This window comes from Vigna unguiculata, chromosome 11, assembly GCF_004118075.2.
Source record: "Vigna unguiculata cultivar IT97K-499-35 chromosome 11, ASM411807v1, whole genome shotgun sequence".
NCBI classification, from domain to species: Eukaryota; Viridiplantae; Streptophyta; class Magnoliopsida; order Fabales; family Fabaceae; genus Vigna; species Vigna unguiculata.
This window is the reverse complement of record NC_040289.1, coordinates 6,257,517-6,273,428: the sequence shown is the minus strand read 5'-3', so window position 1 is coordinate 6,273,428 and position 15,912 is coordinate 6,257,517. Positions and strand designations below refer to the sequence as shown.

Below are 15,912 nucleotides of genomic sequence, written 5' to 3'. Positions count from 1 at the left end.
GGGTTCAAGCCCTCTTGGAGAACCCAAATTAAACTTCATTTTTGCTATTTTTGGTTTTAGCTTGAATTTGAAGGGTTAAAGGAAACCCTAGTAGACATGGCAGTCAAGGGTGGTTGAAAAACATAATGCATTAGGACATTGAATGACAATTAACATATGATTAATGCCATTTTCGTTTTGCTACATTAAACCCACATTAAGACCCATTTAAAAGGCCATTTTGAGATAAGAGGGAAGGTTTGGTTGGGCTGTCATTGTGGTAGCAGAAGATAGCACGAAAATTTGAGAGTGGTAAGGACTGAGTGAAGCTTTAGGGCTAAATTGTGAGAGAAAGCCAAGGAAGGCCATTGATGATCATAGGGAACTCTCATGTATCCACTTTTAAGCAAGGAATCCAGGTTAGGGGAGCTGGACTCCGATTTCCTTATTTGCATTAATAATTACATGATAAGCATGATAATTGGAATGTATAATCTCTGTGTTATCTGTGATTTTTTCTAATTTCTGAAAATTTTCCAGAAAATGCCTGGCGGGCTATGCATAGTCGCCAGGCGGCTCATGTCAAAGTTGAGTGTTTCTGGGTTCCTACGAGGAACCGCCTGACAGTGAAGTCCTGTACCGCCTGGTGGTGAAGTCCTATACCGCCAGGCGACACAAAACCTGTAGCTCATTTCTGGGTTCTCTAATGAAGGGCCTGGCGGTGGTGATTGAACCGCCAAGCATCGCGAGCCATATTGGCTCGATTTTAGTGTTTCTAGGTTCTGGGTGGATTCTGAACGGAGGGAAGGTTAACTATAGTCATTAAAGGATGGTTTTGATGTCAAATTGTGGTATAGTCACATAATCAAGGTCGTAATTGAATGGAACAGTGAATAGATGGTTTAGGGTTAGAAATTTTAATTCTAGTACTTTAAAGAAAAAGATGGGTAGTGGAGTTGCACTAGAAAGAGTGAATAAATGCAGTTAGAATGGGCATCGTGTGCTATGGAAATGTGTAATTCATAGAAGCAAGGTTGTGTGCATAAACCAGGGATTTGCAGGACATGAAGGAAATTAGGGGTTCTTGGAAAACTTGCAGGAACCGCCTGGCGACACCGTGGTTGCCGCTAGGCGCCATATCAGGATTGGCAGGGTGTAGGGGTGTGTGTGCGACACTGTGAGATTTGGAAGCTGGAGTATAAGTCAGTTGAGTTGATAATGAGATCTTTAATATGTCGAAGGGGAACAAGCATATAGGGAAGGATGAAGGGGTATTATGCATGACCAATAAACTGTGATTGGGTTGGCCAGTTTTGGGTACTTAAATAAACAGAAGTCAGGTTAATAAAACTAGAGAATTGTTGTTAGGAAGATAAAGTGAATTGACAGTGAGTAAGAGTATGTGAATGGATTCTAATTGGAATGGTAGAATACGCATTGTTAAAATATGATAGCTATACTAATGGAAGGTGCAAGGAAATTAAGGTAACATATTGAGCAAGTAATATAGCAAATGAGGTATGAAGCGTAACAGTAGGATGTTTGGATATAGAAAGGTTGAACTAGAGCAACATCACTCATTAATAATAGAATGCATGTAGGTACTGGTTTGAAGAAAACATGGGTGATACCTAACAATTTTAGAGTCTCTTGGAAAGGGATAATCTTGCGGTAAGTTGTTGTAGAGACATGGTGAGAGTTGTAAATATCCATACATATATGTGTATACAATGCACTAGTTAGGGGTATGCTGGAGTGAAGGCAAGTGTGAGTGGAATGTGCGAAGTGTGTCTGGATCTGATCAAAACCAGTACATTTCACTGTACTAATACAGTGCCTGGCGGCGTAGCGAAAGCCGCCATGTGATAACTGCCCAACAGTGGGTCACTGGTACGTGGGCGCTTGACGGTGAGGGTCTTCCCGCCAGGCGATACCTGCAGCAAGGATGAATTAGAGGCGCTGTGCGCTTGGCGGTACGAGTCACCCGCCAAGCGGTCTGGAAGCTGGCAACGCCTGGCGGTACGTGTCCCATGCCAGGTGATTTTGCTGCTGCAACCTTGGGTTGTTGGTTCTGTAGGCGTGATCTACAAGGCTTTTGGGTGATGCTTCAAAGGTGGAATTGCTGGTGTTCCTTGAGTTGAGCTCGGAACGTATCTCTTGAGTATTGGCTCAAGATAGGGGATTAAGCACGTGGTATTCCTTGAGTTGTAGCTCAGGATGGCGGATGAACACGAGGAACTCTTGAGTTGTGGCTTGGGTTGGCGAGTGTTGCCAGTGTGAGTGTGCTGGTTGTTGCAAGTACGAATGGGTCTAGATAGATTGCCCTCCTCAGTTGTTGACTGACGAGTTTGGTAGTCTTGGGACGTTACGAACTATGTTCGTATTTGAGAACTCCACCTGACGTTACGGTGTGTGACTCGTAGCAATGATTTCCCGCACGTGCTCTATTGGTTGTGGCCGATAAGTATGGCAGCAAGTCATCTTGAGGTAATCACTAGAAGATGTAGAACACGAATAACATGGTTGTGGCCAAGTGATATGGAATCGAATGAGGAAGTATCTGTGAGGGGTTGTATGATATATATATATATATATATATATATATATATATATATATATATATATATATATATATATATATATATATATATATATATATATATATGAAATTTAGTGTGTTTTTATATATGCATATAAATATTTATAAGTTTAATCTGTTAAGCTCACCCTATCTGCTTGTGTTTGGCGATGATCGTGTACGCGGTACATGTGAGTAGATGATGTTGATGCAGGTGGTTCTAGTGGAGCTTAGCCACAGAGAGGGGATAACTCGGGAGATTTATGCTTTTATTTATTTTATGATTTTGATATCAGATGTAAACTCTTATGAGATGTTTTAGACTATTTTCCATTACTTTTATAAACTATGGATATTGGCTTTCATTAATAAAAGTATTTAAAATTTCTCGCGTTTTTGGGAAATGAGGTATTATTAAATGCAACGTGTTTATTAATTTCTTTATTTTATTAAAAATTAGTAATATCCTGACGGGATGTTACAAAAGACGAAGTCAAGCCGCGGGATGACCTAGACTAAAAGTCGAGACTGGACGACCGAGCCAAGCTGGACCAAAGACTGTGATAGGGGCAATTAGCTGATACAATCAAGAACAGTTTGGATAGACAATCGAGAAAGGCCCGGTCGAGGTGACGAAAAAGATGAGATAACCTGAGCATGAGCCTACAAACTAGATAAGCTAGCCTAGGCCCACAACTAAGATAGGTCAGCTCGAGCCGACAGTCGAGACGGGCTGACCGGGTTGTCGGCCAAGATGGGCGAGACTAGGCTAACAATAAAAATAGGTCAGATCGGACCGACGAATGACACAGACCAACCATGGCCGATGAACGGCACAAACCAACCATGGCCGACGATCGAGACGGGCTGGTCTAGGCCGATGATCAAGATGGAACGACCCAGATCGACGACCGAGAAGGGTAAGCTCGCGCCCACAACTGAGATTGGCCAACCCAAATTGACGACCAAGATGGGCCAGCCCAAACCCACGACCGAGACGAGCCGATGGGTGAGACAAGTCTACCCACAATGACGATTGATACAGGCCGACCCAGGCCCATGAATGAGACATGTTGTTCCGTGCCCATGAGTTAGGCCAACCTAAACCGAAAGTTTAATGGTATATTTAAAAGAAATAATATATTTTTCATGTTTAAAAAGGAAGCCCATGGGCTGGCCCTAACCCACAAGCTTTTGTGGACTTTTTGACCCTGTTGGTTTTTTAATTGGGGTCTTTTTGGTCCTGAGAGCTTTTTTGGTCCCAACTCATTGGGGCAGGGCCAAGCTTTGTAGGTTGGGCCAAATTGACGATTCTACCACTGAAATTAAATTTTTTTACATGTTACATGATATTCTAGGATGTCATTTGAGTTGGAACTGTAAAACTGTATAAACAACTTAAATGTGAGCCTAAACTGCCATTTGACACGTCGATTTATTTTTAATGTAATTGGATTAAGAAGACTATATCTATTCAAAGTTTGGGACAAAAACAAATTCTAATTTCACATCAAAATTTAAAGACTAAAAACATATTTAACATTTTTATAAAATGGATAATAAGAGGCGACTACTTTTTTTTTTTTGTATTAACTTTGGTAGAGATAAAGGTATAACACTTTCAAGCTAAGACTTGCAATAAATTTAAGCGTGTTTCTTTATTTACGTATTTCTTCATCTTACTCATTTCTATTTAATATAAAACTTTCAATTCAACTTGAATTCTTAACAATGTATATAAATGCAACTACGAGGCTAAAGAAAATTGCAAACAAAACAATAATGAATCCATTCTTGCAACACAATGACATTATCATTTTGTTTCTATACATGGATGATTTGATCACTAATTATAAAGGATGGGTTTAGAAGCACTTATTGGTGACCGGTCAACTCTCCCGAGTGTGGTGGTACTTGATGGTGAATTCTCACAACTTGTATACGATCCTTTAGTTGTTATGTTAGTAGTCATGAAGCTGGTCACGTCTTCAAAATCCCAATCAGTTAGGTAACCAGGCTTTGTAGTGACAATATTCACTTCAATATCTCCTGAAAGCATTGCCACAGCACGTGACATTGATGGACGTAATGTTGGTGATGCCTGAGTGCACAAAAGCACTATTCCTACTATTCGTTTTACTTCTTCCTCATCAAATTCGACCAGTCTAGGATCCACTAGATCACTTATGCGGTTGCTTTCATGAAGTTGCCATGCCTAAAGCACAACATTAACGAAAAGCTCAAATGATAACAATGTTTTCAGATGTTATATTGCACAGTTTGAAAATCATAAACAAAAGAATATTATATTGCAAAATTTAAAAATCACAAATAAAGGAATCAATCAATTTTGTTTTAATAATTGGAAATCTTATTTCAATTAAAAATAAGGACTAATTTAATTTACTATACGAGTTAGGCAACCTTTTGATCATTATGGATTGGATTTGAGAATTTGGATTTCTCGTTCACCTTTTAAACATGTCAAGAATAGTAAATATGAGAAAATACTATTTTAATATACTATTATGTTAAGTGTAATATCAAATTATTTAGCATCAATATATTATTGGAAATAGTCCAAGTGTGAGTTAAAGTCCTACATTGGATAAAAAATCAAAGTGGTGTCAAATATTGTATAAGAATAAAGGCCTATGACACCATTATCTTAAGGTTTTGGATTAAAAGTGATGTCAAATGTCTTATGTGTAAGACCAATGTCATATATATAGAACCATAATCTCTAAATAACTATAACCCTATAAAAAAATATAAACCCAACATATATATATATATATATATATATATATATATATATATATATATATATTATGAACTTTAGATTATAAACTTTTTATTTAAATAAAAAATCATTTGAACGTGTGGTAGTGTTTTTGTGAAGTGGCTACAGTGACGTAAATTTGCAAAAAGAGATAGAAAAGCTTGAAAAATGAAGAAACATGCACAAAAGTATTACAGTTTAGGTTAGGACACACGACAACCTTTCTTAAGAACTTCATTGGTTTTTCTCTTATTTCAAACTTTTCATGATAGTTATAAATGTCAACCATGGTTATTTTGGATTCTCAATAGTTCTTGACAAACCGTTGTCATAAAGTTTCACTTATTCATAAAAGTCTCAAAAATGATTTTTCTTTTTTCACAATTATAACTAAAGGATCATTATTAAGCTTTATTGTAATATATATTAAAAAGACAATAATATTTTGACTACTAAATTTTGATAACTTTATCTTACAATATGAGGTGACATCTTTTAAGTGGTTTTAAAAACTACTTAAAAAATACCACCTATATTAAAAGTATGATTAAATAAAGTAGAAAAAGATGAGATGCATACCCATTCAAGAAGGTACACCTTCTCTTCTTCCGTACTTGAATAAGAATTTGGCCTTCCACTCACTATCTCTAGAGCCACAATACCAAATGAAAACACATCTGCTTTCTCTGTGAGGTGTCCACGCATGGCATACTCTGGTGCAAGATATCCACTTCATGACAAGAATTTGAGAATATATATATCAACATTTCAGAGTTAATAAACTCAAAATATGAGACCAAACTATAAAAATATGACACGTAGAAAAATTATGAAACTAATACAAGATGATGAAGACTCACATTGTGCCAGCCACACGAGTGCTCATATGGGTCATTTTATCATCATACAATTTGGCCAAACCAAAATCTGATATTTTTGGAACAAGCTCATTGTCAAGTAAAATGTTACTAGCCTTCACATCACGATGTATGATTCTGAGACGTGATTCTTCATGTAAATAAGTTAAACCTCTGGCAACACCCAAGCAAATATCATACCGTGTCGACCAATCAAGTGTTAAACGATTTCCTGTCCAAACAAACCGCATTAGTTTATGCTTTGTTGTCGATGAAAATGAGACCATAAAAAGTTCATAAATTCACACACACACACACACACTAAGACAAAAAGTTATCAATTTGTTATACCGAATAATGCCTTATCAAGACTCTTATTTGCTAGATACTCATATACAATAAGTTTTTCTCTCCCCTGAATGCAACACCCATATAATTTGACTAGATTACGATGTTGCACAGCTGATATGGTAGCAATCTCATTCACAAATTGACTCTTTCCTTGATTGGATCCTATTGATAGTCGTTTCACAGCAATAACTCTTCCATCATTTAGTGTTCCCTACAATAATAAATGTGAAATATTTCAAAGTGTGATAGTACTTCACACGTAGTGATTGATTCTAACGATACTATCTTAATAAACTTGAGGCATAAAAGACTTTCATAAGGTAATTAGGAAGCAAATTTATGGTTCACAAAAGCATTGTGGCTAGTTTTTATCAACATACTCAATTGATGCTCACATCAAATGGTCATTGTTCCACCAATTATTTGTTTCCATAAGTGTTATTTAAACTGATATGGGCTATTATAACCTTTTTTTGGAGTAATATATAACCATTACCTTATGAACAGGTCCAAAACCTCCCTCGCCAAGTTTGTTTTCGAGACTGAAGTCATTTGTGGCATTCTTTAACTCAGAATAGGTAAAAGTGTATGGCTTTGTATCAATTCCTAAAAGATCTGGAAAATCATATTGTGAACAAGGTTAAGGTGGTATAAGAAAAAAAAAACAATAAAGGCTCTATTTCCTTGTTATTCGAGATTAAAATTTTGCTTTCTCTAGCTTATGTAGAATTTTTTTCTTTCTTTTTCTCAGCTAATAAAAAACATATCATAAAAGACAAAGTTTAGTAGAAGAACATATGTACTATATTTATGCATGAAACTCAAACGTATATGAACAACATAACAACTATTTCAGCTACACTACCACTCTTACCTTCAACCGTTCCTCCACAACAGATTACATATCCCCTTTCATCTCTTCATCAGAATACTGGTATACAACACCATCTTGTATTATACTACTAATCAACAAGACTTAGAACTAAGCCAAAGTGATTTTGTTTAGCTTTTCAACAATTAGATTCCAATCTTCCTTAACCTAAGAGTCGGTCTATAGTCCCAACACTTTGAATAAGTTTATGTTAGACATCACTCTTGCATTAAGATTTTATTAAAAAAAAAAAAGCAAACTAACAAAAGAAAAACATGGACCATACAAAATCCATTATAAAACTACATTGCACACGTAGGCAAAAGAAAAAACAAATTAAGCAAATACCTACAGTAAACCAATGCTACAACAAACAACTCTATAATCAAATTCATGAGCATATCATGAGATTTATCATTAGCTAACTCTCTCACATTCCAAAAAAAAAAAACACTTTAAAAATTCTTATTGTTAATCAGAAGTCCTTGCTTTGATAGATTCAGTATTAACTTTCTATGACTCATCATCCTTTTCGGTAATAGAATCATCTCTTTCGTCAAGCGTATCAGTCCATTTAGAAACTAATTTTAATTCTTTCATAAAACGAGCTTCCTTATAGATCAGAGAATAAACCACTTCTAATTGCTAACATAAACCAACTACTTCCTAATTTTATCTTGCCACTAAAGTGACCTCTGAACATATATGTCTGCCAAACCAAACCAGGGTTATGATACCATATCAAATTTTATCTTAAAACTAACAAATGTAAAGTTAAACAGGTAAAATATGATTAGCTAAATGAAAATTTGCCTCATTCTTGTCTACAGAAGTTAGAAATGCATCCCATCCCACTAAATCTTCAAATATATTGACATTCAATAGATTTAATACAAGTAGTTAGAGAGAAATACTATACAAATACCTTCATCATCATTTTGCCGATTTCTTCTACGAATGATATAGAAAAACACAAAAATTGATAGAAAGCTTATAACTGCAGCCACAACAATTCCAACAATAAGACCAGTACTGTCCTTTTTACTACTTGTAGGTCCGTTGTTGACAATAGGTGGGAAATCTACAATAAATGCACACAATATGAAGTTTACAAGAGAATGTAAATCATGGGAAGTTAGTAACTAAACCAGTTGTATTCTCTTTGCTGTTGGGAGGTTCATTACTGACTGTAGGTTTGAAATCTGTACAACATAGTCACATTATATCAAATTCAAAAATACTCTTTTTTTAGTGTTTCACAAACTAGAAAGGTTTCTAAATAAGCATCTAAACTGCCACAATTTTTCAGTATTACCTGGTTTAACAAGAATGGCTTGAATCAAGGGCCCATAAGTGCCTTGAGCTGGTATGCAACAGGTCCCTTTTCCAGCCCAAAAGAGATGGATCTCAAGATAATTTTGGAAAACTTCAAACCTAAATTGGTCTGTGTACGAGGAACCCCCAGTTTCCTCAGTTTTCTTTACTATGTCAAAATCCTCAAGAACAAGTGTTCCCTAGAATATCCAAATGGAAAGGAAACTGAATGTAGAATACAAGACAATAAAAAAAGAGTCTCAAACATGTATTTTTGTGTGCCGAAACAATGACACAATATCGATTCAAAACTATTAACAAAAATATGCATATATATATATATATATATGTTAAGAAAAATAATTCAAAACAAGCTGTTAATAAAGGATTTTGTGTCCTTCTATGAATAGATTAACCTTTTCGTAATAATAGTATCAGAGCCTTGTAACGAACTTAATATCTCAAACCTGGGGAAGAAACCTACTCTAACAAAGGGGAGTTTTGAATTCACCATGCTGTCAGGTGCCAGCATTTGAAGGAGGGACATTTGTTAAGGGATTTTGTGTCCTTGTACGAACAGGTTATCCTTTTCGTAACAACAGCTTCCTTCTCTACTAATTCCCATCAGATATAGAATTCTACTTCATAAACTCTTTAGCCTTGTTTTGTGACTAGAGATATAATAAGATAAAATAAGATAATTATCGTATATCATTGTTATCGATTGTTTGGGACTCTTCACTATGACCTTGTACTTCATATCCATCACTGGTTTTGCTAATGCTGACTGGGGGTCTGATCTAGATGATAGAATCAATAACTGGCTTTTGCATATACCTTGGGAAGAACATTGTCTCTTGGATCTCTAAAATGCAACGTGTTGTCTCAAGAAGCACCATTGAGGCTGAATACAGAAGTATATATCTATTACCCTCACTAAAGTCACACAGATCAAATCTCTTCTTCATGAGTTACACATATCTACTGTAAAACCAGTTCTCTACTCTTCTAACAATTTAGGATCTGTTTTATTGGCTGCCAATCCTATTCTCCATTCTTAGTCTAAACACTTTGAGCTTGATATTCATTTTGGATGTGATAATGTTCAGAAAAATCTCATTTAACTTTTGCATCTTCCTGAAAACTTCACACTGTTGTTGCTCTTACCAAACCTCTGTACGGTGACTCTTTTCAATCTTTATGTGATAAACTTATGGTGCCACCATAAGTTTAAGGGGGTTGATAATGTATATAGTTTTATGTGTCTTAATGTAACTGACACAACTGTAAAACCAATTCTCTAAGTCTCTGGTTTTGCCTCGATTTATTCTTTGCATGTCTTGCTTTTACACAATGATGATAAGATACATCTTCTCTGCCTTCTCCTCTTGTTTTACCCCTTCCCCTTTCCTAGCATATAGAAATCTTAATGATTTTGTATGACAAGTATAATTATAAAATAAAGAAAGGATTGATACTACATCGATCAGAATATTTTTCAATATGGTCATATTTGAACATCTATATAGTAGAAGATACAAGAGAAAGCATTGAAAAATCAAAGAAATAAATTTTGATCCTATTTACAGTGCCAACAGCTTGTCTACTAATACTTGTTTTGGGAGTGTGAAAACTATTGTATTGTTCACTCTATGAACTAACCAGATGAGTAAGGAAGTCTTATTGATTATCCTCTCTAATAGAGTTACTCCTTAATAACACGTTCTTGTGATTATAGCCAGAAGTGACAATTAAGAATACTTGAGTTATTAATCTTAATTAGGGGGAGATTTCAAAGGGAAAATCGAAAGATGTTTTTGTACTTGTAATAACCAAGATTGACTTTTGTACTTGTAATAACTAAGTGTGGTTTCTATATTTGTTGTAGTCATTGTTAATTAGTGAAACCCTTTAATAATTACTTGAAGGGAAACTGGATATAGTTCAATAGTTTAGGATGAAAGTATATATAAACTTGCAATGTTATTCTTTCTCACCAGACGATCTTTTACTTAATAAGTAGTTTCTCATGTGTGGGTGGTCTGTTAGCAACCCGATATCGGATGAAACAAAATGTTCAAGAAAGCTTATTAGGATAGGTTCTAACGTTGCTCTAATACCATATTAGAAGTGGGTTTTAAGCCTAACTCAACCCCCACAAAATCAGTTTGTAAAATAAGGTTTGCTCCTCATTTATATATTGTGAATTGGCCTTATCTCTAGTCGATATGAGATTTTTAACGATAAATGCAACACATTATTATAAGTTATACCGTTGCTATATATTGAATAAAACCAATACCATATCTTTTTCTTTCACAAAAACTACTATAATTAGTATCTAAGTAGTTTGTTGCACCATTATTGCGTTTTCTAAGTACCTGAATATATATATCGAAGACTCGCCTCCCTAGGCTTCTCCATGTGCGAGTATTACTCAAAATGGTCGTTTCTGCAAATGAAAGGGTGATGTTGTAAAAGCCATTTTGCAACCCCAAACCATAGTATCTTAATGATGAAGGAGAGTGTCGTGCTGATTGTGCTGCTTGGAAGATGTCTGAGGACACAGGGATTTCGTTGGTAGGATTATTGCTCCCTGTGTAAATTCCAACATTACTAACAGCCCATCTATTTGTGTCTGTAACAAAGTATGTAGCAGCACCAAGTGTAGCCTTGTCCGCTTCATACACAGTTCCATCTGTCGATATAGTTTGTGGTCCACCACACTTTATTGCAAACTCATAATCTACATAAAATCATAGATAAAATTGATCAACATGTAAAAAAGGAAAGGAGATTATCCTTTAATAACTTTATTGTGGAATAGCTTAAACAAATTCACTTCAAATTGTCTAACACAAACGATAAAATGATGACAGAAAACAGTTAATGAACGATACATGAACTATTAATTAAAGTTTCTATTTATACAAAGAAGACACATGAACGATATTTCCACTATTGAGCTTGAAATGTCACATAGGATGACACTCCAAATAATACAAAATTATGAAGAAGTTAATGTCTGATGCCATAGAATGCTCTTATATAAGACAAACACACCGATGAAGATAGATGCACTGATAAGAGCGATGTATTTGAACCATTAGACAATCTCAAACCATCAAACAATCCGAAGCAGTCAAATGGTATAGGAACCTTAACAATATTTTAAATGAACCTATCCTCACAAATCTCCACCTTGATTCAACAAAAATCTTTTGAGAGATAATCAATGTCTGCTTCTAAGCCTATTACAAGATTAATCACTAATCAATTGGATCAAATCCAAGAAGGGAGAGAGAACTTTCTACCTGACAGAACCTTCGTAATCCTATCATTGGGATTATAATTTGTTTCACAGATCCTCGAGCAATGTCCTTTCTTACAAAATGCAGCTTGATGTCAATGTGTTTTATTCTTTCATGGTAGATATGATTATCTCTGATAACTATGTAACACTAATATTGTCAAAATAGACAATGAGATCCTGGTATTGCACCTTTAGTTCTATGGCTAAACCACTTAGCCATAAGGCTTCTTTCACCCCTTTAGTCATGAAAATATACTTTGGTTCGATGTTGGCAAAGCCATTACCTTCTATATCAACCTTTTTATATGATATATTTCCCTTCAAGTGTATGAGTGACCCCTTTTTTGGTTATGGTTATGAGATTAGGAATCCAAGTGTGAGTCTAAGTCCCACATTGACCAGAACTGAGAAAATAGAGCACTATATAAGAATAAAGACCCATAAACTCATTGCTTTAAGGTTTTGGGTTGAGAGTGGTGTCGGTGTCTTATGTGGTTAGGCTCAGATCTCATTGGTGTTGTATACCACTGATGAGTTTATATTTTACGTCATATAGGTTATGGTTATATTCATTGAGAGATTGTGGTTATGAATCTTTGTTTTTATATAATGTTTAACTTTGTAATCCAAGTCAACATAACCTTCTATGGGACCATATATTTGGCATGATGTCTGACCACTATAAACTAAAAATCTTCCAAGTGATCTCTTAAGATAACTAAGAATCTACAATTATCTTGATAGTGAGATCACCTAGGATTTGACTTGAACCTACTAATTACACTCACAACATAGCAAAATAGGCTACGATGGGTGAATGCAAACCATCAGATCCATCACACAACCAACTAAATTATAATGTCTATTAAAGTTTATTTAGATTTTAATCAGAATTATAATTTAGTTTTTTTGAGATTGAAGAAAAAAATTATATTTTTTTAATTGAGTTAGTGAGCCAACCTATTTAATCCACAGACCTATAATGGATCGAGTCGGGTTCAATTTCTTTTAACTTGTTAATAAGTGAGCTGATTTGAATTGATTCACTAAGTGACCAATCCGTGGTAGATCGAGTCGGACCAAACCGAATTACTTGTTTTAAGAGCTCTAAAGTGATCTAATTACTTCTTTGATTGTCTTGAAGATTATTTTAGTTCCAGACACAAGTACACGTATACACACGCTGAGAGTACATGTACACACACCCACACTCACATGAACACCCACTCACATAGCCACCCACACACACCGATGCAAACTCCCACACATTCTCTCACATTGAAAGGAAACTTACATCTTCCAACACCACTATTGCAAGGAAAACTTTTCTGAAGACAATTGAGACCAGAAGGCAAGCCACTGCAAAAGAAAAGTTATGCTTTAGACAACACAAATTCACATGGCTTTTAAGTTATACCAGATAAAAGAAATGAATTTTTCAAGCAGTATAAATAGTAATAAAATAATTCGTTTAGAATGATAATTGCTAATTCTTTCACCTAGATCCCAAACAAGTATGAGCACTACAATTTCAAGATTCTTGATTATGATAAAATCTTTCGAGTTTGGAAAAATCAACCACTGAGTGTTAGCTTAGAGAGTGGCTGGCTGATTGGTAATATTGCATTTATTTAATAATCCCTTTGGATCTCAATTTGGAATGAATTTTTAATTTACAGCAAAATGATAAATCTCCTAACCAAAATTTAAAAGTGCAATATATTCCATTTATCTCATGATCCAGCTCAAGAACCTTATTAGTAGTTAAGATTTTCTTAAAAAGAACAAAAGATAATTTGACTTGCCCCTATATATATATATATATATATATATATATATATATATATATATATAAGTAACGAATAGAGTCACCTTATATTTGAACCTTCTATTGTGAAGTTGTTGGCAACTAAATTCCTGCAATGACACACCCAAAAATATCATCATATATATATATATATATATATATATATATATATATATATATATATATATATATATATATATATATATATATATATATATATATACACACCAAAGAGAGAGAGAACGTAAACATATTTTTTATTGCAGTCTAAGAATGACAAAATCAAGTTACTACAATAATATACCAAAGAGAGAGAACGTAAACATATTTTTTAATTGTATTTGTATTTATTTTCTTCTCTTTCAATTGAAGATCACATAAATAAATATTATCATTTCCTAATGAATTTTTCATTTGAGTTTGTTAAACTCTTATGATTTATTTATTGTTTATGGTGATTATTGATATTGCGTGTGTGACTTTTACGGACTATCTTAATAAATTTGATAAAAAATATTTTAAAGGAGATATTAATGTGGTATATTATCACAAAAGGGTAAATGAAAAAAAAAAGTTGAAAAAACAAGGATAATAAGCTAATAAACAATGAAGAAAAAATGATTAAAATTGTATTGAATTGAGCAACTTGTCCATAAGATTTATAGATAACAAAATTCAATACATTTCTTTATAAATAAAAATTAATTAGCTTACAAATAAATTAAAAAACTATGATTTTTATAATTATATTATTAATAAATTAATTTAAATTTATAAAAATTTCATTTAAATTTTTGGTTAAATTACTCTTTTGATCCCTTTATTTGTCATGAAATTTCAGTTTGGTCCTCAAATTTTTCGTTGTCTCAATTTGGTCATCATTTTCTTAAAAATGACTCAATTTGGTCCTCACCGTTAACTTTGACCAGACGGTGTTAAAGTCAACACCACGTGTCAATTTCTAGTTTTTTTTTCAAATTTTTTTGAATTTTTTTTAATCTTTTTTTGAATTTTTAATTTTTTTTTTTTTATTTTGACACGTGTCATTTCACAGTTGTGCCACATGTCAAAGTGACTCAATTTGTTCCCTATATTTGTTTTTAGTTTCAATTTAGTCCCAATTTTTGTAAAAATAAAGCAATATTGTCCTTCCTTAAATTGACACTAACTTTACTTTTTTATAAATTTTATGGTGATATTCTTACTAAAATTAATGTTTTTATTAAATATTTCTATAAATATTTTAAATTAACTTTAAATTGTACATAAAACATTAGACTTTGGTTTTGTTTTGAACTTGAAATTTAGTTCCTAAACTTATGTGTGACAAGTTATTTGATTTTTAATCTTTATTAAGTTTGTATAATATGATATACTTGATACCCTTATATATGATGACAAAATTATTAAATTTTGAAATTAAGTTTGGTGGTTTAACTTTGTTTAATAATAAAACTAAAAAAAATTATTTAAAAATATTTCAACAAATATTTAATAAAAACGTCAATTTTATTAAGAATATCATCATAAGTTATATACAAAGATTAAATTGAGTGTCAATCTAAGGAGGGACAATATTGCTTCATTTTTACAAAAATTGAGACTAAATTGAAACTAAACAAATATAGAAACCAAATTGAGTCACTTTGACCCGTCACACAAGTGACACGTGTCAAAAATAAAGAAATATTAAAAAAATATTAAAAAAATGTTAAAAAATTCAAAAAAACCAGAAATTGACACATGGCGTTGACTTTAACACCGTCTGGTCAAAGTTAACGGAGAACCAAATTGAGTCATTTTTAAGAAAATGAGGACCAAATTGAGACAACGAAAAATTTGAGGACCAGACTGAAATTTTATGACAAATAGAGGGACCAAAAAAGTAATTTAACCTAAATTTTTTTGTTCTTTAAATCTTTGTGAAAAAAATATAAAAAAAATGTCCAAAATGAGTGAAATGTTCAAGTTCTCCTATCTGTTTTCTGACCACTCATAACTTCTCAACTAGGCATATTCTCCTCTATTTTTTTCATCTAAATATGAACTCATTTCATGTT

General features: G+C 33.5%; 1 protein-coding gene across 1 annotated transcript in view; it reads right to left on the bottom strand.

Moving 5' to 3' along the window:
- Positions 1-4,330: 4,330 nt before the first annotated feature.
- LOC114169271 (probable LRR receptor-like serine/threonine-protein kinase At1g56140) overlaps positions 4,331-15,912 on the bottom strand; it is a 37,437-nt gene continuing 25,855 nt past the window's right edge. Inside the window, exons 15-24 of the mRNA XM_028054340.1 lie at positions 13,918-13,962; positions 13,340-13,404; positions 11,114-11,478; positions 8,734-8,932; positions 8,344-8,499; positions 7,044-7,162; positions 6,548-6,758; positions 6,200-6,428; positions 5,919-6,069; positions 4,331-4,772 (exon numbers count right to left, since the gene is read on the bottom strand). Of these exons, the coding sequence (XP_027910141.1) occupies positions 4,404-4,772; positions 5,919-6,069; positions 6,200-6,428; positions 6,548-6,758; positions 7,044-7,162; positions 8,344-8,499; positions 8,734-8,932; positions 11,114-11,478; positions 13,340-13,404; positions 13,918-13,962 (1,909 nt within the window). The 3' untranslated portion in view covers positions 4,331-4,403. The remainder of the gene's footprint in view (positions 4,773-5,918; positions 6,070-6,199; positions 6,429-6,547; positions 6,759-7,043; positions 7,163-8,343; positions 8,500-8,733; positions 8,933-11,113; positions 11,479-13,339; positions 13,405-13,917; positions 13,963-15,912) is intronic.